A 13,790-nucleotide genomic window follows, 5' to 3' on the forward strand; every position below is an offset into this window, starting at 1 on the left:
ACGATGAGCTTCCCGGCCAATGCACCAAATGATACCGGAGAAACTGACGGAAGCCAAGCACAGAGAGATGGACACAGGTTTCTTCAGGAAGGAAGAGATTCTTTATTGGATCACCGATCGGGACTCAGAGGGACTAATGTCACCAAAATACAGCAAGTTCTGAGCCCCGGACAATAGTGCAGGCTCCTTATATAGGCACATAACTCCTCCCATATTAAGCTCCACCCGCACATTCTCTTGACCAATCAATACAAATAAGAATTAACTTCCTGCTTGACCGCATGGCTTGTCCAGCACAATGGAGGAGGGGAATACTACATCCTGTATTCTTGCACATGCTCCGTACACTACTGATCGTATCTTGCCTCGTGCAACCAACTGATCGATACGTCAGCATATGCACGTACACATGCCACGTGGTAATCTCGGCCTACTAAATTTATTTTTACCGAGATTCCACCACAATAGCAGTACATTGTTGTGAAAGATGGCTGTCATGTTTAGGGTGTAGCTTGCACGTTATCAACTGTGTATTTATATCAGCAGCTCCACCACTAGTTATAAATCAAGTGTGAGTCACCCCATGAGATGAGACAAGTGAATAACACAATACATGAACGGTTAAGGTAAAGGCATGTAAGGAACTATGACAATAAACTCTTTAGGAGGTGAAATAATGACATGTTTAAACGCTTGCTACTTTATGATTAGTTAATGTGCAGAGAGCAGTTCATGTGATCAAAAGCATGGTGTGGAGGATCGGCTATAGTGGGACATGCTTGGCAGGCTGCTGTTTACTGCTTGTGCTCATCCGATCCCTTCTGGGCGCCAGGTGCAGACCCTGGGAGTCCCTGAAACCTGGAACAACAAAGGCAAGTCTCTGGCTGAGTGCCGGGTTCGCGGCTTGAGGTGGTGGAAGCTTGTTTTGTCGGGTGGTCGGATCTGTCCTGGTGGTGCTTCAAGTCCGGTGCGGGATTGTGGCGGCTTAAGGTGGAGGTGAGTGCTTGACATGGGGCAGGCTCTGCATTTCTGTTTGTGCCTTCGGCCCTGTCTTTGACGCCTTTTGCGTTGGTGGATTTTAATGGGGACTGCTTCGCTTAGCTGTGGTGGAGCTTGTTGGGGCTGTGGTGGAGCTTGTTGGGGCTTCCTGCTTGCTATTTGCTTCCAAAATTGATTAAAGAGTCTGTCCAGATTAGACTCAATATCCTGCCATGCTTTGCTGGTACCAGGAGGACACGCGGCTGCCGCCATATTGGGAGAGTCGCAGATGAGTATGTCAGCCTGGGCGGCTGTGCTCTGTGTGTCCATTAGCTCCAGACAGCCTCTCAGGGGTGGACCGGGATAACCCCCACCGGTCCGAGGGGGGGGGGGGGTAACAAAGCTCATGCCGGAAAATAGCTGCTCCTGTGCATCCCAGGATCGGGAGATCGGCCACCTCTCCCGCCCGGTGAGAACCAGGCCACACTTGCCACGCGGAAGTAAGTAAGACTCTGTCGAGTTGCTGACCGCTATTAAGCATGTCGAGTCGGTCAGGTAGGAGCAACATTGCTGGGTCATCCCCTTCTGGGGTGAAATTTGCTTGTTGATAGCTGCTTAAAGTGAGATATTGAGGGAGCTCACACGAAGTGTGTCTTTCCTCCATGACAGCTAGGCCCCGCCCCCTGGAAGCTGCATTCTTAGTGAGAGGAGGGACAGTGTAGCTGCTGCTGATTTAATAGGGAAATCGATAGCTAGGCTAGTGTATGCAGTGTCCACTACAGTCCTGAAGAACTCATCTGATCTCTGCTGTAAGGACAGCACCCCAAAAAGCCCTTTTTAGGGTTAAAACATCAGTGTGCATTTTTTTTTGTGTAATCTAATTGCAGTTGCCTGCCTGCCAGCGTGTGTGTCAGGCTCACAGCGTATACTGTGCCCACTTGCCCAGTGCCACCACTCATATCTGGTGCATAGCATGCATGCATTTCCTATGGGGAGACATAATGCGCATGCGCGGCATGCGCGGCAGACGTAATCACAAGGAGGAGCGTCGCGGAGGCGGAGACAGCGGCGAGGGACATCGCCGCTGTCCCAGGTAAGTCACTGAAGGGGTTTTCACCCCTTCAGTAACCGGGGATTGGGGGGTGGGAGGGAGAGGGACCCTCCAGTGCCAGAAAAACGGATCGTTTTTCTGGCACTGGAGTTTCCCTTTAAGCCATTTAGTGCCTCTGTTTAAAATTGCACCTATTAAGATATTAGATTTAGTCATTGTTTTATGTTGATAAATTTGCCTCTAAGTTTTATTTCAATGTTATTATAGTCTGTAGATTCATGGTTGTCATGATGAAAAGGTATGAGATGGAAATGAAAAGGAAAGAAAATGTACAAAATATTAGACTTGTGCGTGGTGAGAAAATTCAGTTTGGCCGAACCCTTTTCCCCAAAAAATAGACCATTTTTCAGGGCACCTGACTTCTACCATATGTCAGTTAGGCTCAGTAGAATTTCAGTACAGAAAAATGGATTTGGGAACAAAATCAGAAAAAAACAAAAGGCCATAAAAAAAGGTCCAATCAGTGTAATACATAATATATACAAAAATGTATGTACATATATTATGTATATATTTTGAAGTACACTAATTGGATTATCTTAGTGCCCTTTTTTTGTTCTTTTGATTCATTTTCTGAATTCATAGCTTGCTTTTGAAATTCTACCGAGCTGAAAAGATACATCCAGCTGAATTTTAGGTGTCCTGAATAATGTTCTACTTTCAGAAAATGAAATATTTAGACGGAACCTCATTTTTTCTTCATGCACAAGTATATGATATGCAATGTTTTTTCACAGAATGCACAAGATATGGTTCAAAAGTATTTTCTCGTCATTTGATTTACTCATCAAGTGAGAAAACATAATCAATAGAATTTAAAATATATATACTTATATTAATGTATTTATTAACTATATAATTAAGATTTTATTTGTTTTTCTGATCCTCTATTGATCACTTCTCACTTGATTTGTGAGTAAAATAAACATTTAATAACTGTCCTCCAGCCATCATTCCTCTTTTTTTGGCGTCACAGATGGAAATAAAAATCATAAACCAAAACTAATATGCTCGTTCATTGCATGATTCGATTGGGTCACAATTTGGCTACATTTGAGCTCAAAGCTACGATTTGACTGATCAACCAATCTTTTTAAATTCGGATGAATTGCACTTTGGGCTACAAATGATCTCCAAGTCTTCCAATTATAAATAATAAGATGGACAACTACAAATTTAATATGACATATTTGTGCACCTTGTTTGAATATATATTGAATTTATATTTAATCTTTTTTTTTTTAATAAGTTCAATAAAATTAAGGAAAAATTAGATTTTTGAAATGTATCACTTTAGAAACACTTAACCATAATGAAGGAAGGAAGTTACTTACAGAATAAATTGTCCCTTAAATTATACTCTGCCAGTATAACTGGTTTAATAACCTTTACGTTCCTGCTGCCACTCTGGTGCCTTCCTATTCAGTTGTTGAAAAAAAGAATGAGACTTCACAGCATGTAGTCTTAAGGGCTTTTACAGGTGTTAACTTGTTCTGCCAGGCTATCTTTAAGATCAGCATTTATTGGCATTAAATTACTTGTCAAGCGGCTTCATTAGGTTTAAAGACTTCTATTTAGCCATTTACCTGGACCTCTTACATATTATTAGAAACATTAAGTTCAATATTCTCTATTCATATGCACCCTATACAATTAAATATAATTAATAGATACAATTAGCAAGTCCATAATGCAGAACACTGTCACATAATAAATTTGAAAACTAAGATTTGATGGGAACTGAAATCTTGTTTTTTGTTTTTTTTCATTAACCCAGTTAATCAGCGGATCTGAACACTGGATCTTTGGGATCTAAAATAGCAGTTCTACAAAACCCACTAAATGTCATTATTATTATTATGATTATTAGCAGTTATATAGTGGTAACCATTGTCACAATTATACAGTGGAGTTATTTAGAAGTAAATAGTTGTCAGCCAAAAGTGTTGAAGATCCTGCTGAAACAGGCTTACAATTCTATCCAAAACCTGACTGAGCATGATGTGAGCTGAATAAAAGCAAGTCTAGTGCCCCCACTCGAGAATAAAATATACACACACACACACATAAAGGTAAAATGAATATATAAATAAAGATAGAAAGGCACAATATCCAGCGATTCCCATAAGATAAACATAAACACCAGGGTACATGGACATTGAAATGTGACCTATAGTTGTTCATGTTCCCAGGATATACGATATTATTTTTCTCAGTTTTGTGTATTATAAAATGTGATTGTTTAAGGGTATAAAATGTTAAGGAACTAGTTTATAACATTAATAGAGAATTAAGGGGGAAAAGCCTCTGAAAGAGGACTAAACACCAGATAAATTACCAAAAGTATAAATATTCAAAAAAGAAAGTAACAAAAGAAAGTACATTAATAAATCAGGTATTAAGTCCTTATTTAACACAAGTGAAATAATCATTTATAAAAATTGAGGAAATTTTACAAGAAATCTAGATGTATTACTAAAATATTTTGGCTTTTGAACCATATCTTGTGCATTCTGTAAAAAAAAAAGAAATAATAATAATAAAAAAAAAACATGCATTTTATATACATTATTCAGGACAGACACCCAAAATTCCACTGGATGTAGGTTCGGCTCGGCAGAATTTCAAAAGCAAACTTCCAATTCGGAAATTGTGTACAAAAATGGGCACAAAAATGATCCAATCAGTGTGTTGCCAAAATATACACATATTATAATATTATGTATTTATATGTTGCATTTTCCATCATTTGGTTCACAGATCAAGTGAGAAAAAGTAACCAATATAATAAAAAAAATCTATAATTTTATGTATTATGTATATTATATATTTATTTATAAAAAATATTAAATATTTAAATTTATATAAAATATAAATATATCGATATAGAGGGTTTTTTAACTACTCATCCTTTTCCCCTCTTGCTCATTTGATCTGTAAATAAAATGTATTAAATAAATCAGTAAATAACATTTATTAAATAAAAAAAAATATTTAGTGACAGCCCCCTAGCCATTAACCATGTTTTTTGTCCATTCTGTGAAATAACATAATGAAGGAGGTAAGTTACTAACAAAAGAAAATTTCCATGGTGACCATGCATAATTTACATCCTCTGCCGGGAAAACCAGTTAATTAACGTTTAAGTTTCTTTTGCTCGTGTGACTTTCTGTACAATTGTTAAAAAGCGAGTTAGACGTCATCTCCTTAAGGGCAAGCCTTTAAGGCGTCAGCATGTTCTGCTATTGTATCTGGAAGATCAGCGTGTATTGGTATTATTATTAGCAACTCGAGGCGCTGACATTGTTTGTCAATTGGCTTAATTAGGATTTAAAGTCTTTTGTTCAGCCATTACCTGGACACTTAGGCAACAACATTATAATGAACTTAAACATATCACTACTTATTTCTTACATATTACTATTATTCTAGTTTCATTTTTTTACTAAACATATGCACCCTATGAATAAAATAATTAATAGATACAGTTAGGAAATCTATAATGCAGAATGCTGTCATAATAACAACGTAATTAATTTAAAAACTAAAATTTGATGGGTACTGAAATACCTTTCTTTTAAAAAAATGTTTAACTTAGTTAATCAGTGGAGTTGATCATTGAATCTTTAGGATTTACAATATTAGTTCAACAAAACCCACTCAATAATTTAAGTAACATTACTTGTATTATTATTAGTAAAGGGTAAATAGTGGTAACAGTTTCCACAATGCTTTACAATTATACAGTAGAGTTATTTAATAGTAACTAATTGTCAGACACGAGGTGTAGTAGACCCTGTTGAAAGGAGCTTGCAATTCCCGATTGATCATACACGATTGATCATACCCGATTGATCATGACAGGAGATTACTAAAACTGTCCCCATTCAAGGGAAAAATGTGTTTTATTTCTAAAATATTTTACCAGGAAGGAAACATTGAGATTTCTCTCATTTTCAAGTATGCCTTATACTAAAATATACAAATATATATAAAGTAAAAAAAAAAAAATACTTCATAAAGATAAACAGGCACAATATACAGCCATTCCAATAATGTAACCATAAACACATTAATTGGACATTAAAATGCACATATTTGTTCTTCGTGTTCCCAGGTTATCAGATGCTATTTTGTCATTTTTGTGTAATCGAAAATGGGATTGTGTACGATGTTAAGGAGCTAGTTTATAACATATACAAATTGAGGATATTTTACTAGAAATCTAGATTTATCACTACTATTACTGCTAGGCTTCTAATCCATAACTATGTGCATTCTATGAAAAATCATGCATATAATATTCTTGTATATGGAGAATAAACATAGTTCAGGGCCATGGGTGGAATTCAGAATCATGAGTCAACCCTGCTATATTCTGGAGGTCTATATGTCAAGCATACACATGCTTGTCAATACCACATTTTCACCATTTTTTATTGCAACATTTTGAGACTTTTTACAATTTGAATATTTCATTTCTGTTCTCAGAATTCTGTATAAATAAAAAGGTTAAGAAATATTTTTTATTTTTTTTTTACAATTTCACTCGAGTTCACTGCTTGCAAAAAGTTGAAATTTCTCCCAAAAAGTATTTTTTACTTATTTAAATGTAAAGTGTGCAGTTCTAACATAAAGCCTCTGGCATCTTCCAAACTGAAACACACACCCACCAGTAAACAGGTTATAGAACATTTACATTCTCCAATGATCCATTGTTTGTATGTTAATTAGGTGTGTCTAGCACAGGTAATTCCCAATCCTGCATGCCCATTGGCTGTTCCATTTCTCCCAGTTTGTATAAATGTGCTTGTTTATTGCATATTTATATTACAAGAAACCTGTTACACAGACATCATGGAGCTGCTCATGGTTCTAGTGATATTTGCTGCTGGATGGACAAGATACCAGTCTTTCCCTATACAGGTAAACCTATGGCTGTAAGATGGTCAGATTCAGTCTTATCTTATTCTCAATTTGCTCATCTTTTCTTTATCTTTATCCTTTCTACCTGTGGAATATGTCAATTTAATCTGGATCTGGAAACTCCCGAGTGTTATCTTATTTAGTGTGTAAATCTGAAAATGCCTGAAAATTACCATCTCTACGCTATATGGAAGTGAAGGTGTTTTTCTTATTTATACTGTATGCATCTGATTTGTTTTCTCTGTTCAGTAGGTATGTAGAAAAATGTCAATGGACTTTCTCCTTAGGATATAGATTTGTTTAGACTGAATGCATTTTTGTCCTTATTGCATGATTCTAGAAATGCTGAGTGTAACTTACCCTTACTATATTGAAGATCTAAATATGATTATGGAGGATCTAGAAATTACCCAACCTTAGCTACCTTCACTTTATTTAAAATAGAAATGACTATTTGAACAAATCTGGAATTACATATTTTCTATTTGGCTTCTTTTTTCAGGATACATACCAGGATACTAATGGTAAGCATTAAATCATTCAATAGCTCTGTTTATTCAAGATAGTTAATCAGTTTTGTTTCTTTCTGGTCTTAGTAACCAATATAAATGCGTCACTGACTCTATGTCAATGAGAAGTCTAATTACAACACGTCACATCGGCTACTCACAGATTGTAATACAAAACAAGATGAGGTATGAGTGCCAAACTGGGTGAATAACGTTTTATCTTTCCTCCTCAGGAAACAGCACTATGGTGACCAATGACACTAAAACCATATTTGAGTTGATAGAGGATGTGAATGAAGGTAAGTGTTGCTTAATAGATATCTTTAACATTAATTTTCAAGAAGTTCACTATCATTCTATCTAGAGTATACTAGGCATCCATTTGCATTAGTCAAAGTCTAAAAACAAATATAAATACTCGTGTGAATTTTAAGGGCGCTTATATTATATTACAAAAACAGAAAAAAAACAAGTATATTGATATAGCAGCTGTAGTACTTCTGATAACCCAAAATTCCAAACAAGTAAGTAATACAAACTTCAATGTTTAGGTGATACATCAGAACCTAATAAGCACATCTGTATAAAGTGCAGCGCTTAATTTTCAAAACACCATGCAGGTGGACAAGGGCCTACCCTTTTGTCTCAGAGGAGATAGGGGGTCATAAAAGGAAAGATAAAAAATAAATATAATAGTGTAACATTGTTTAAAAATAGGTGCATATAAAAATAGATGGAGGAAATATAAATGATCAAAATTATAGAGCCTTTTAGACATTATGGCTCTCAACGTACAAATTTGTGCTGCAACCCAAGCATTTCTTTAAAATTTTCATATTTCTCCAAGAAGATGTATATGCAACAGGAGACACAAAAATGCAGAGCATAGTATAAAATCTTCTTAATTTCTAGGTGGCAATAACAATAAAGTAATTTGCTCACCTTCTTTTGGAGCCCCAATATGGAGTGATAAACCCCCTTTTTCCTCAAGCCAGTAGCGTGGCCTGTCAGGCCAAAAGACACGTGCATAGTAAAAATCAATATATACTTTCATTAATAAAATAAAAATAAAAAAACATGTGAATACAATGATACTATAAAAAGTGTCTTCTTGGCTCCACTGGGTAGGCTTCCTCAATTGGTTCTATCATTATCCAAATAAGTTTTCTCTCTAGAGACATAGATCTGTAAAGGTTGAGTTATCAATATATTTGTTAGATTACTAATTGTTTGCTTTTCCACCAGGTATTTCCATGCCCCTAAGAGGAGGTGACATTGCTTATACTTTTGCCCGCAGTGCCATTAAGTGCGACGGTTGCATCTGGGACATTTCTCCAAATGGAAGGGTTTATGTCCCATACATTATTTCAAAAAAATTCAGTAAGTTATTTACTTTTGAATGTTTATTGAGATCATTTATTCTTCATATCAGTAACTAATCAATCCATCTCTCAGCTGATTCAGATATATCTGTGATCACTTCTGCCATGAAGGAGTTTGAAGCCATGACTTGTGTAAAGTTTGTCAGCAGAACTTCAGAAAGAGACCATATCAGTATAGAGACTGAGCCTGGGTGAGTCTCAGCACAAACTGTGCCCAATATAGTGGAAACAAATGGTTTATTTTACATTATTGCAGTTAATATTATTATTATTACTACTCTTGTCCACTATTAAATGGCAGTAAAATTATCTGTAACACAGACTCTAATCAAGCGTATGCCGATCCATAAAACAAAGTACACAATTATTAAACATATGTTGTAGTTTTCGTGGAAATATATAACTATCATACCTCTAAACTGCTCCGATGTAAAAAATGTAAAAACATCTAAAGTAAGAATTTTAACCCCACAGACCATGATGTTTACATTTTCAAAATACATTTCTAGAGGTGCAGATGTTTTTGTTCCCACACTTTAGAATCTGTCACAAATTCTTCCTGAGTTTGGACTCTAGACCTGACCCTTGTGTTTACCAAATCAAACCATCCCCGCACTTCAGTAATGTTTATATACTTGAAATATTTTAACTTTTTGAGTTGCTTCATAGATGCTGGTCAGAGATTGGAAAGTTTGGTGGCCGACAGAGTGTTAACCTGGACCGATCTGGTTGCATTTTTTATGGGGTGATCCAACATGAACTGATGCACTCACTTGGGTTTTTCCATGAGCATGCCAGAAGTGACAGAGATAACCATATTAAACTCATGTGGCAGTACATAAAAACAGGTGAGATTTGTAAATGTGCTGGTAAAAGATTAAGAGCTGAGATGAAGAATGGCTAACATATAAAGATCTGTGAGATAGCTAGAGAAGATTGTGGTAAATACTTTTGAGAATGATGTTTGCAACTTTTAACTGCTTTGTTTTGTAGTCATAGAAAAACTAGCATTATTATGTCTCATAACATTATACCTAAAATTCACAGGGGCAAAGGGCAACTTTGACATAGAAGCGACCAACAGTCTTGGCCTTCCTTATGATTATAGCTCAGTGATGCATTATCAAAAGTAAGTCAATTTCCAGACAATGAAGACTGTCTATGACACTGTGATCATTTATAATTACTCTTGGGTCTTTATCAACATCTACCTCTGCCTACAGATCGTCCTTTACCAATACTCCAGGACAAGCTACAATCATTCCAATTCCTGATCCCACAGTACCTATTGGACAGAGGATAGGTATGAGTCATCTCGACATCATGAAGATTAATAAGCTCTATCAATGCAGTGAGTAATTAGCTATATATGTATGCTAAACAGCAGATTTTCTTGTACTACATATCATTGCAAGAGTAGTTATGTATTAATACATGTCTAAACACATTTTCTCAAACTAAAAGTTTAGTTTGAAATTATAGGCTAGATAACACTGAACTTATATATCTAAAAAATAGAGCAGTAAACTGGTAAATTTTGTTACTTTTTTTTAAAAAAAGCTTTATTTTTATTGTGCGAAGAGCAACATACATTCTTGTAATGCCACAACAACATGGAGAAGCAAATTATTAAAGTACATGTAGATACAGCATCGTGGCCTGTGAGAGAAAGGCACTTTTTATATTTATTAAACAGGCAGAACTATAGGACTAAACCTATTCCACTGGCAGCTAAAACACCAATACGGATTATCTCTTTTCCATTCAGAAAACTGGATAAAAACAGGGGGTTAGGTGCAGCGCTTCAGTAATCCTTGACAAGGGATACGTGGAGAGAACCAGAGAAGAAATAATAGTGTAATATTTTAAAACTGTAGCTGTGATGGGTAGGATAACAGATGTGCACTCACACTTTTCTGGAGCTTTAATACAGCTCCAGTGTATGCACCTGGGCAGAATAATCTTCGCCTATGGATCAAGTGCAGAGGTAATTCTTCGAATTATAGGTGTAGTAGGGGGTATCCTCATAAAAAAAAAAAATTGTATATGATGAAGTGTGTAGAGCTATGGTAGAAAAAAAACTATAAAATGTACACTCGCGTTTAACGAAGCCGTAAAACCTGGCTCCTCTGATAGCACTTAAAGTGGTATAATCCCCACTCAAGGATACAGATCTAAATATCAATTCTTCCATCCGTGTATATGTGGAGATAAACAAACAGAACCACAATAGTGTACACCATAAAAATGAGTGTAAAAAGAAATTAGTAAGTTAAACCTGCTCACATGCTAAAGAGCAAATTCTGGTTTGCTCAATCCAAAGCGCTTGGGTGGCATGATCCCCACCAGGGATATAGCTCCAAAAAATCCAACAACTGCTAAGTTAGGTCCAATTAAAAAAGTAATTTAATATTAAAAAATAATAAAAGTAATACAGTAAATAAGATAAAATAGTGATAAAAAAGTTATAAACAATACACTTAACGTGTTTCTCAAAAGTGTTATTGTGAAATAGTAAATGTCCTCAGTCCGCTCACCCGCCCTTGGGAATAGAGATAACTGCTCATTTGAGAAAGCCCCCAGGGGCGAAACGCATCACGGAATAGGAACGCGGAAGTAATTTGAACTGTCTGCATCGGCGAAACCTGCGGTGTTTTTGGACTAAAAGGACGGCTCTTACTAAAAGGATGGCTTGTTACTTTTTACTACCCTTCTGTTAGACATCGTTCTGGAAAATAATTGTAAATTATGCAAAACTATTTAATTACAAAGTACATGAAATAATTGACTAGAGAAATGTGAAAGACAATTCGGTTAAACAACATAATTTGAAAATGTAATCATTGCTTGATCAATTGATCCATTAATTGTATTTTTTAAGTGTATATTCTATTCACAGCACCTTCTAAATATCAAGATCTATTTTTTCAGATCTGTGTCGCTTTAAATTGTCCGATAATTCAGGATCTTTCTCGACTGATGATATTTTACCAGGACTGAATGGTGACAACTGCCTTTGGTTGATCCAAGTCCCAAATAAGGTAACGTATTATTCATGGTTTATGGGACTTAATCAATACTATTCCCTTACATTAATGGTTATCTTGTAGAGTAAATTCATGCTGGAAAAGCTGGTAGCAAATTCCTCCAGCACAATGATATGTTTTGGAGAAGTACAGATTCATTCTTGAAAGTTCAATATAGACACGGTTCTGTCATGTGTTTACAACCTTTAAACACTACGCATATAGCCATTCAGTTTGTCATATTATAGGAATCTCTCAGTTAAATAAAAATGATTGACTGTTATTCTCTCCTTGATTGCGGTCATTCAGGTTAGGAGCAGACCTTACCTGACCAAAGACCCTTCAGCTTTGATCTAAAGCACATTCACATTGTTTTGACATCAGCCATCATTTCCAGACACACATCCCCTCTTAGTAGTATTATTATGTTATTATTTATATAGCGCCATCAAATTCTGCAGCGCTTTACAATGGGTGGACGAACAGACATGTAGTTGTAAGCAAACAAGCTGGACACGCGGGAACAGAGGGTTGAGGGCCAGAGGGAGTGGGGTAAAGTGACACAAAAGTTACATTCTACAGGGAGTGGGGTAAAGTGACACAAAAAGGTAAGGATAGTATTAGACTAGTGACAGTTGCAAGAGACAAATCAGTCGGGAGCTATTAACAGTTTAATTGATACGCTTTTATGAAGAAGTAGAGCAATGCAAACGAATAAAAGCACCGCTCCTAACTGAGCGTTGCTTATATAGCAGGGAGGGAATGCTGTGGAAGGCGATAGTTTTCCTTACTTATACTACTTATACTTATTTACATTGTTTACTTTATCTTTTACCTTCACCAGGTGTATCTTCAACTAAGTGACATTCATGGCCCTTCTTCTAATGGATGCAATGACAATTATATTAAAATATACGATGGGACCAATACACTGGCCCAGGTTCTCCTAAACAACACTTGTGGAAATGTGACACTCCCTCCTATAATTTCTTCTAAAAATCAGATATTGCTGGAGTTTGGAAGAACTCAACTTAAAATGACAAAAACACCAACATTTAATGCAACCTACACTACTGGTAAGTTTTTATTTGCTTCTATAAGAAATAAAAATGTTTGTTCAGGACTGAAGCTGCTCTCTAATATACCAGTAAAAAATATTCGAGGAACTCTACCAATGTTATAAACCACTCCATGGTGACACTGGTGTTTGGGAAATTGATAGCTGCACGTTTTCTCGATAGGTTAAAACATGCTTTAGAATTAAACAATACTATCTTCAGGAAAAACCTTACTTCTACAGATTCATAAAAATCCATCTGTTTTGTAATATTTGCTAATATGTGCAATAGTAGAATAAATGTTACCTTATATTTAGCTATTTTCTTCTGGGGTGTGATCATTTTATGTAACCTCAGTGAAGATATAATTATAAGAGAAATTGCATCATGTTGTGATCTGCTAAATTTTCTTTTATATTGCAGTGTCCTACGGAGCAACCTTTTCCAAGGATAATGGAGTTCTGCTCTCTCCGCAGTATCCCAAAATGTATCCCAACAATGTTGATGGCCTCTGGACCATTATAGCTCCAGTTGGATCTAAGGTAAGACTGCATATTGAGTATTAAACACATAAAACATATAAAACTACTCCGAAATGTAATCATGAGCTAAGACAGTTACAAATAATAATTGGAGCTGCACATATGGATAAAGAGTCTGTCTTGGCACCACAATCACACATATAGTGTTAATGGTATTTTTAGGCTGCACACACCATCCTCCAATCTTTGGTCAATGTGTTTTGGAGCACTATTAGCAGAACTGTAGGTCCCAAAGCATCCAGCTTCCTAGCATCCTGT

General features: G+C 36.0%; 1 protein-coding gene across 1 annotated transcript; it reads left to right on the forward strand.

Annotated features, from left to right (window-relative positions):
- The first annotated feature begins 7,750 nt into the window (after window positions 1-7,750).
- Window positions 7,751-13,115, forward strand: LOC134586119 (hatching enzyme 1.2-like). Its single transcript, XM_063441629.1, has 10 exons — window positions 7,751-7,823; window positions 8,770-8,904; window positions 8,980-9,097; window positions 9,576-9,754; window positions 9,954-10,035; window positions 10,130-10,257; window positions 11,838-11,947; window positions 12,017-12,079; window positions 12,777-13,008; window positions 13,054-13,115. Exons 1-10 carry the CDS (start codon window positions 7,769-7,771, stop codon window positions 13,113-13,115), a joined length of 1,164 nt encoding a protein of 387 aa, XP_063297699.1. The 5' UTR covers window positions 7,751-7,768.
- The last annotated feature ends 675 nt before the right edge of the window (window positions 13,116-13,790 follow it).

Source organism: Pelobates fuscus, chromosome 2 (assembly GCF_036172605.1).
Source record: "Pelobates fuscus isolate aPelFus1 chromosome 2, aPelFus1.pri, whole genome shotgun sequence".
In the NCBI taxonomy this organism is placed as follows: Eukaryota; Metazoa; Chordata; class Amphibia; order Anura; family Pelobatidae; genus Pelobates; species Pelobates fuscus.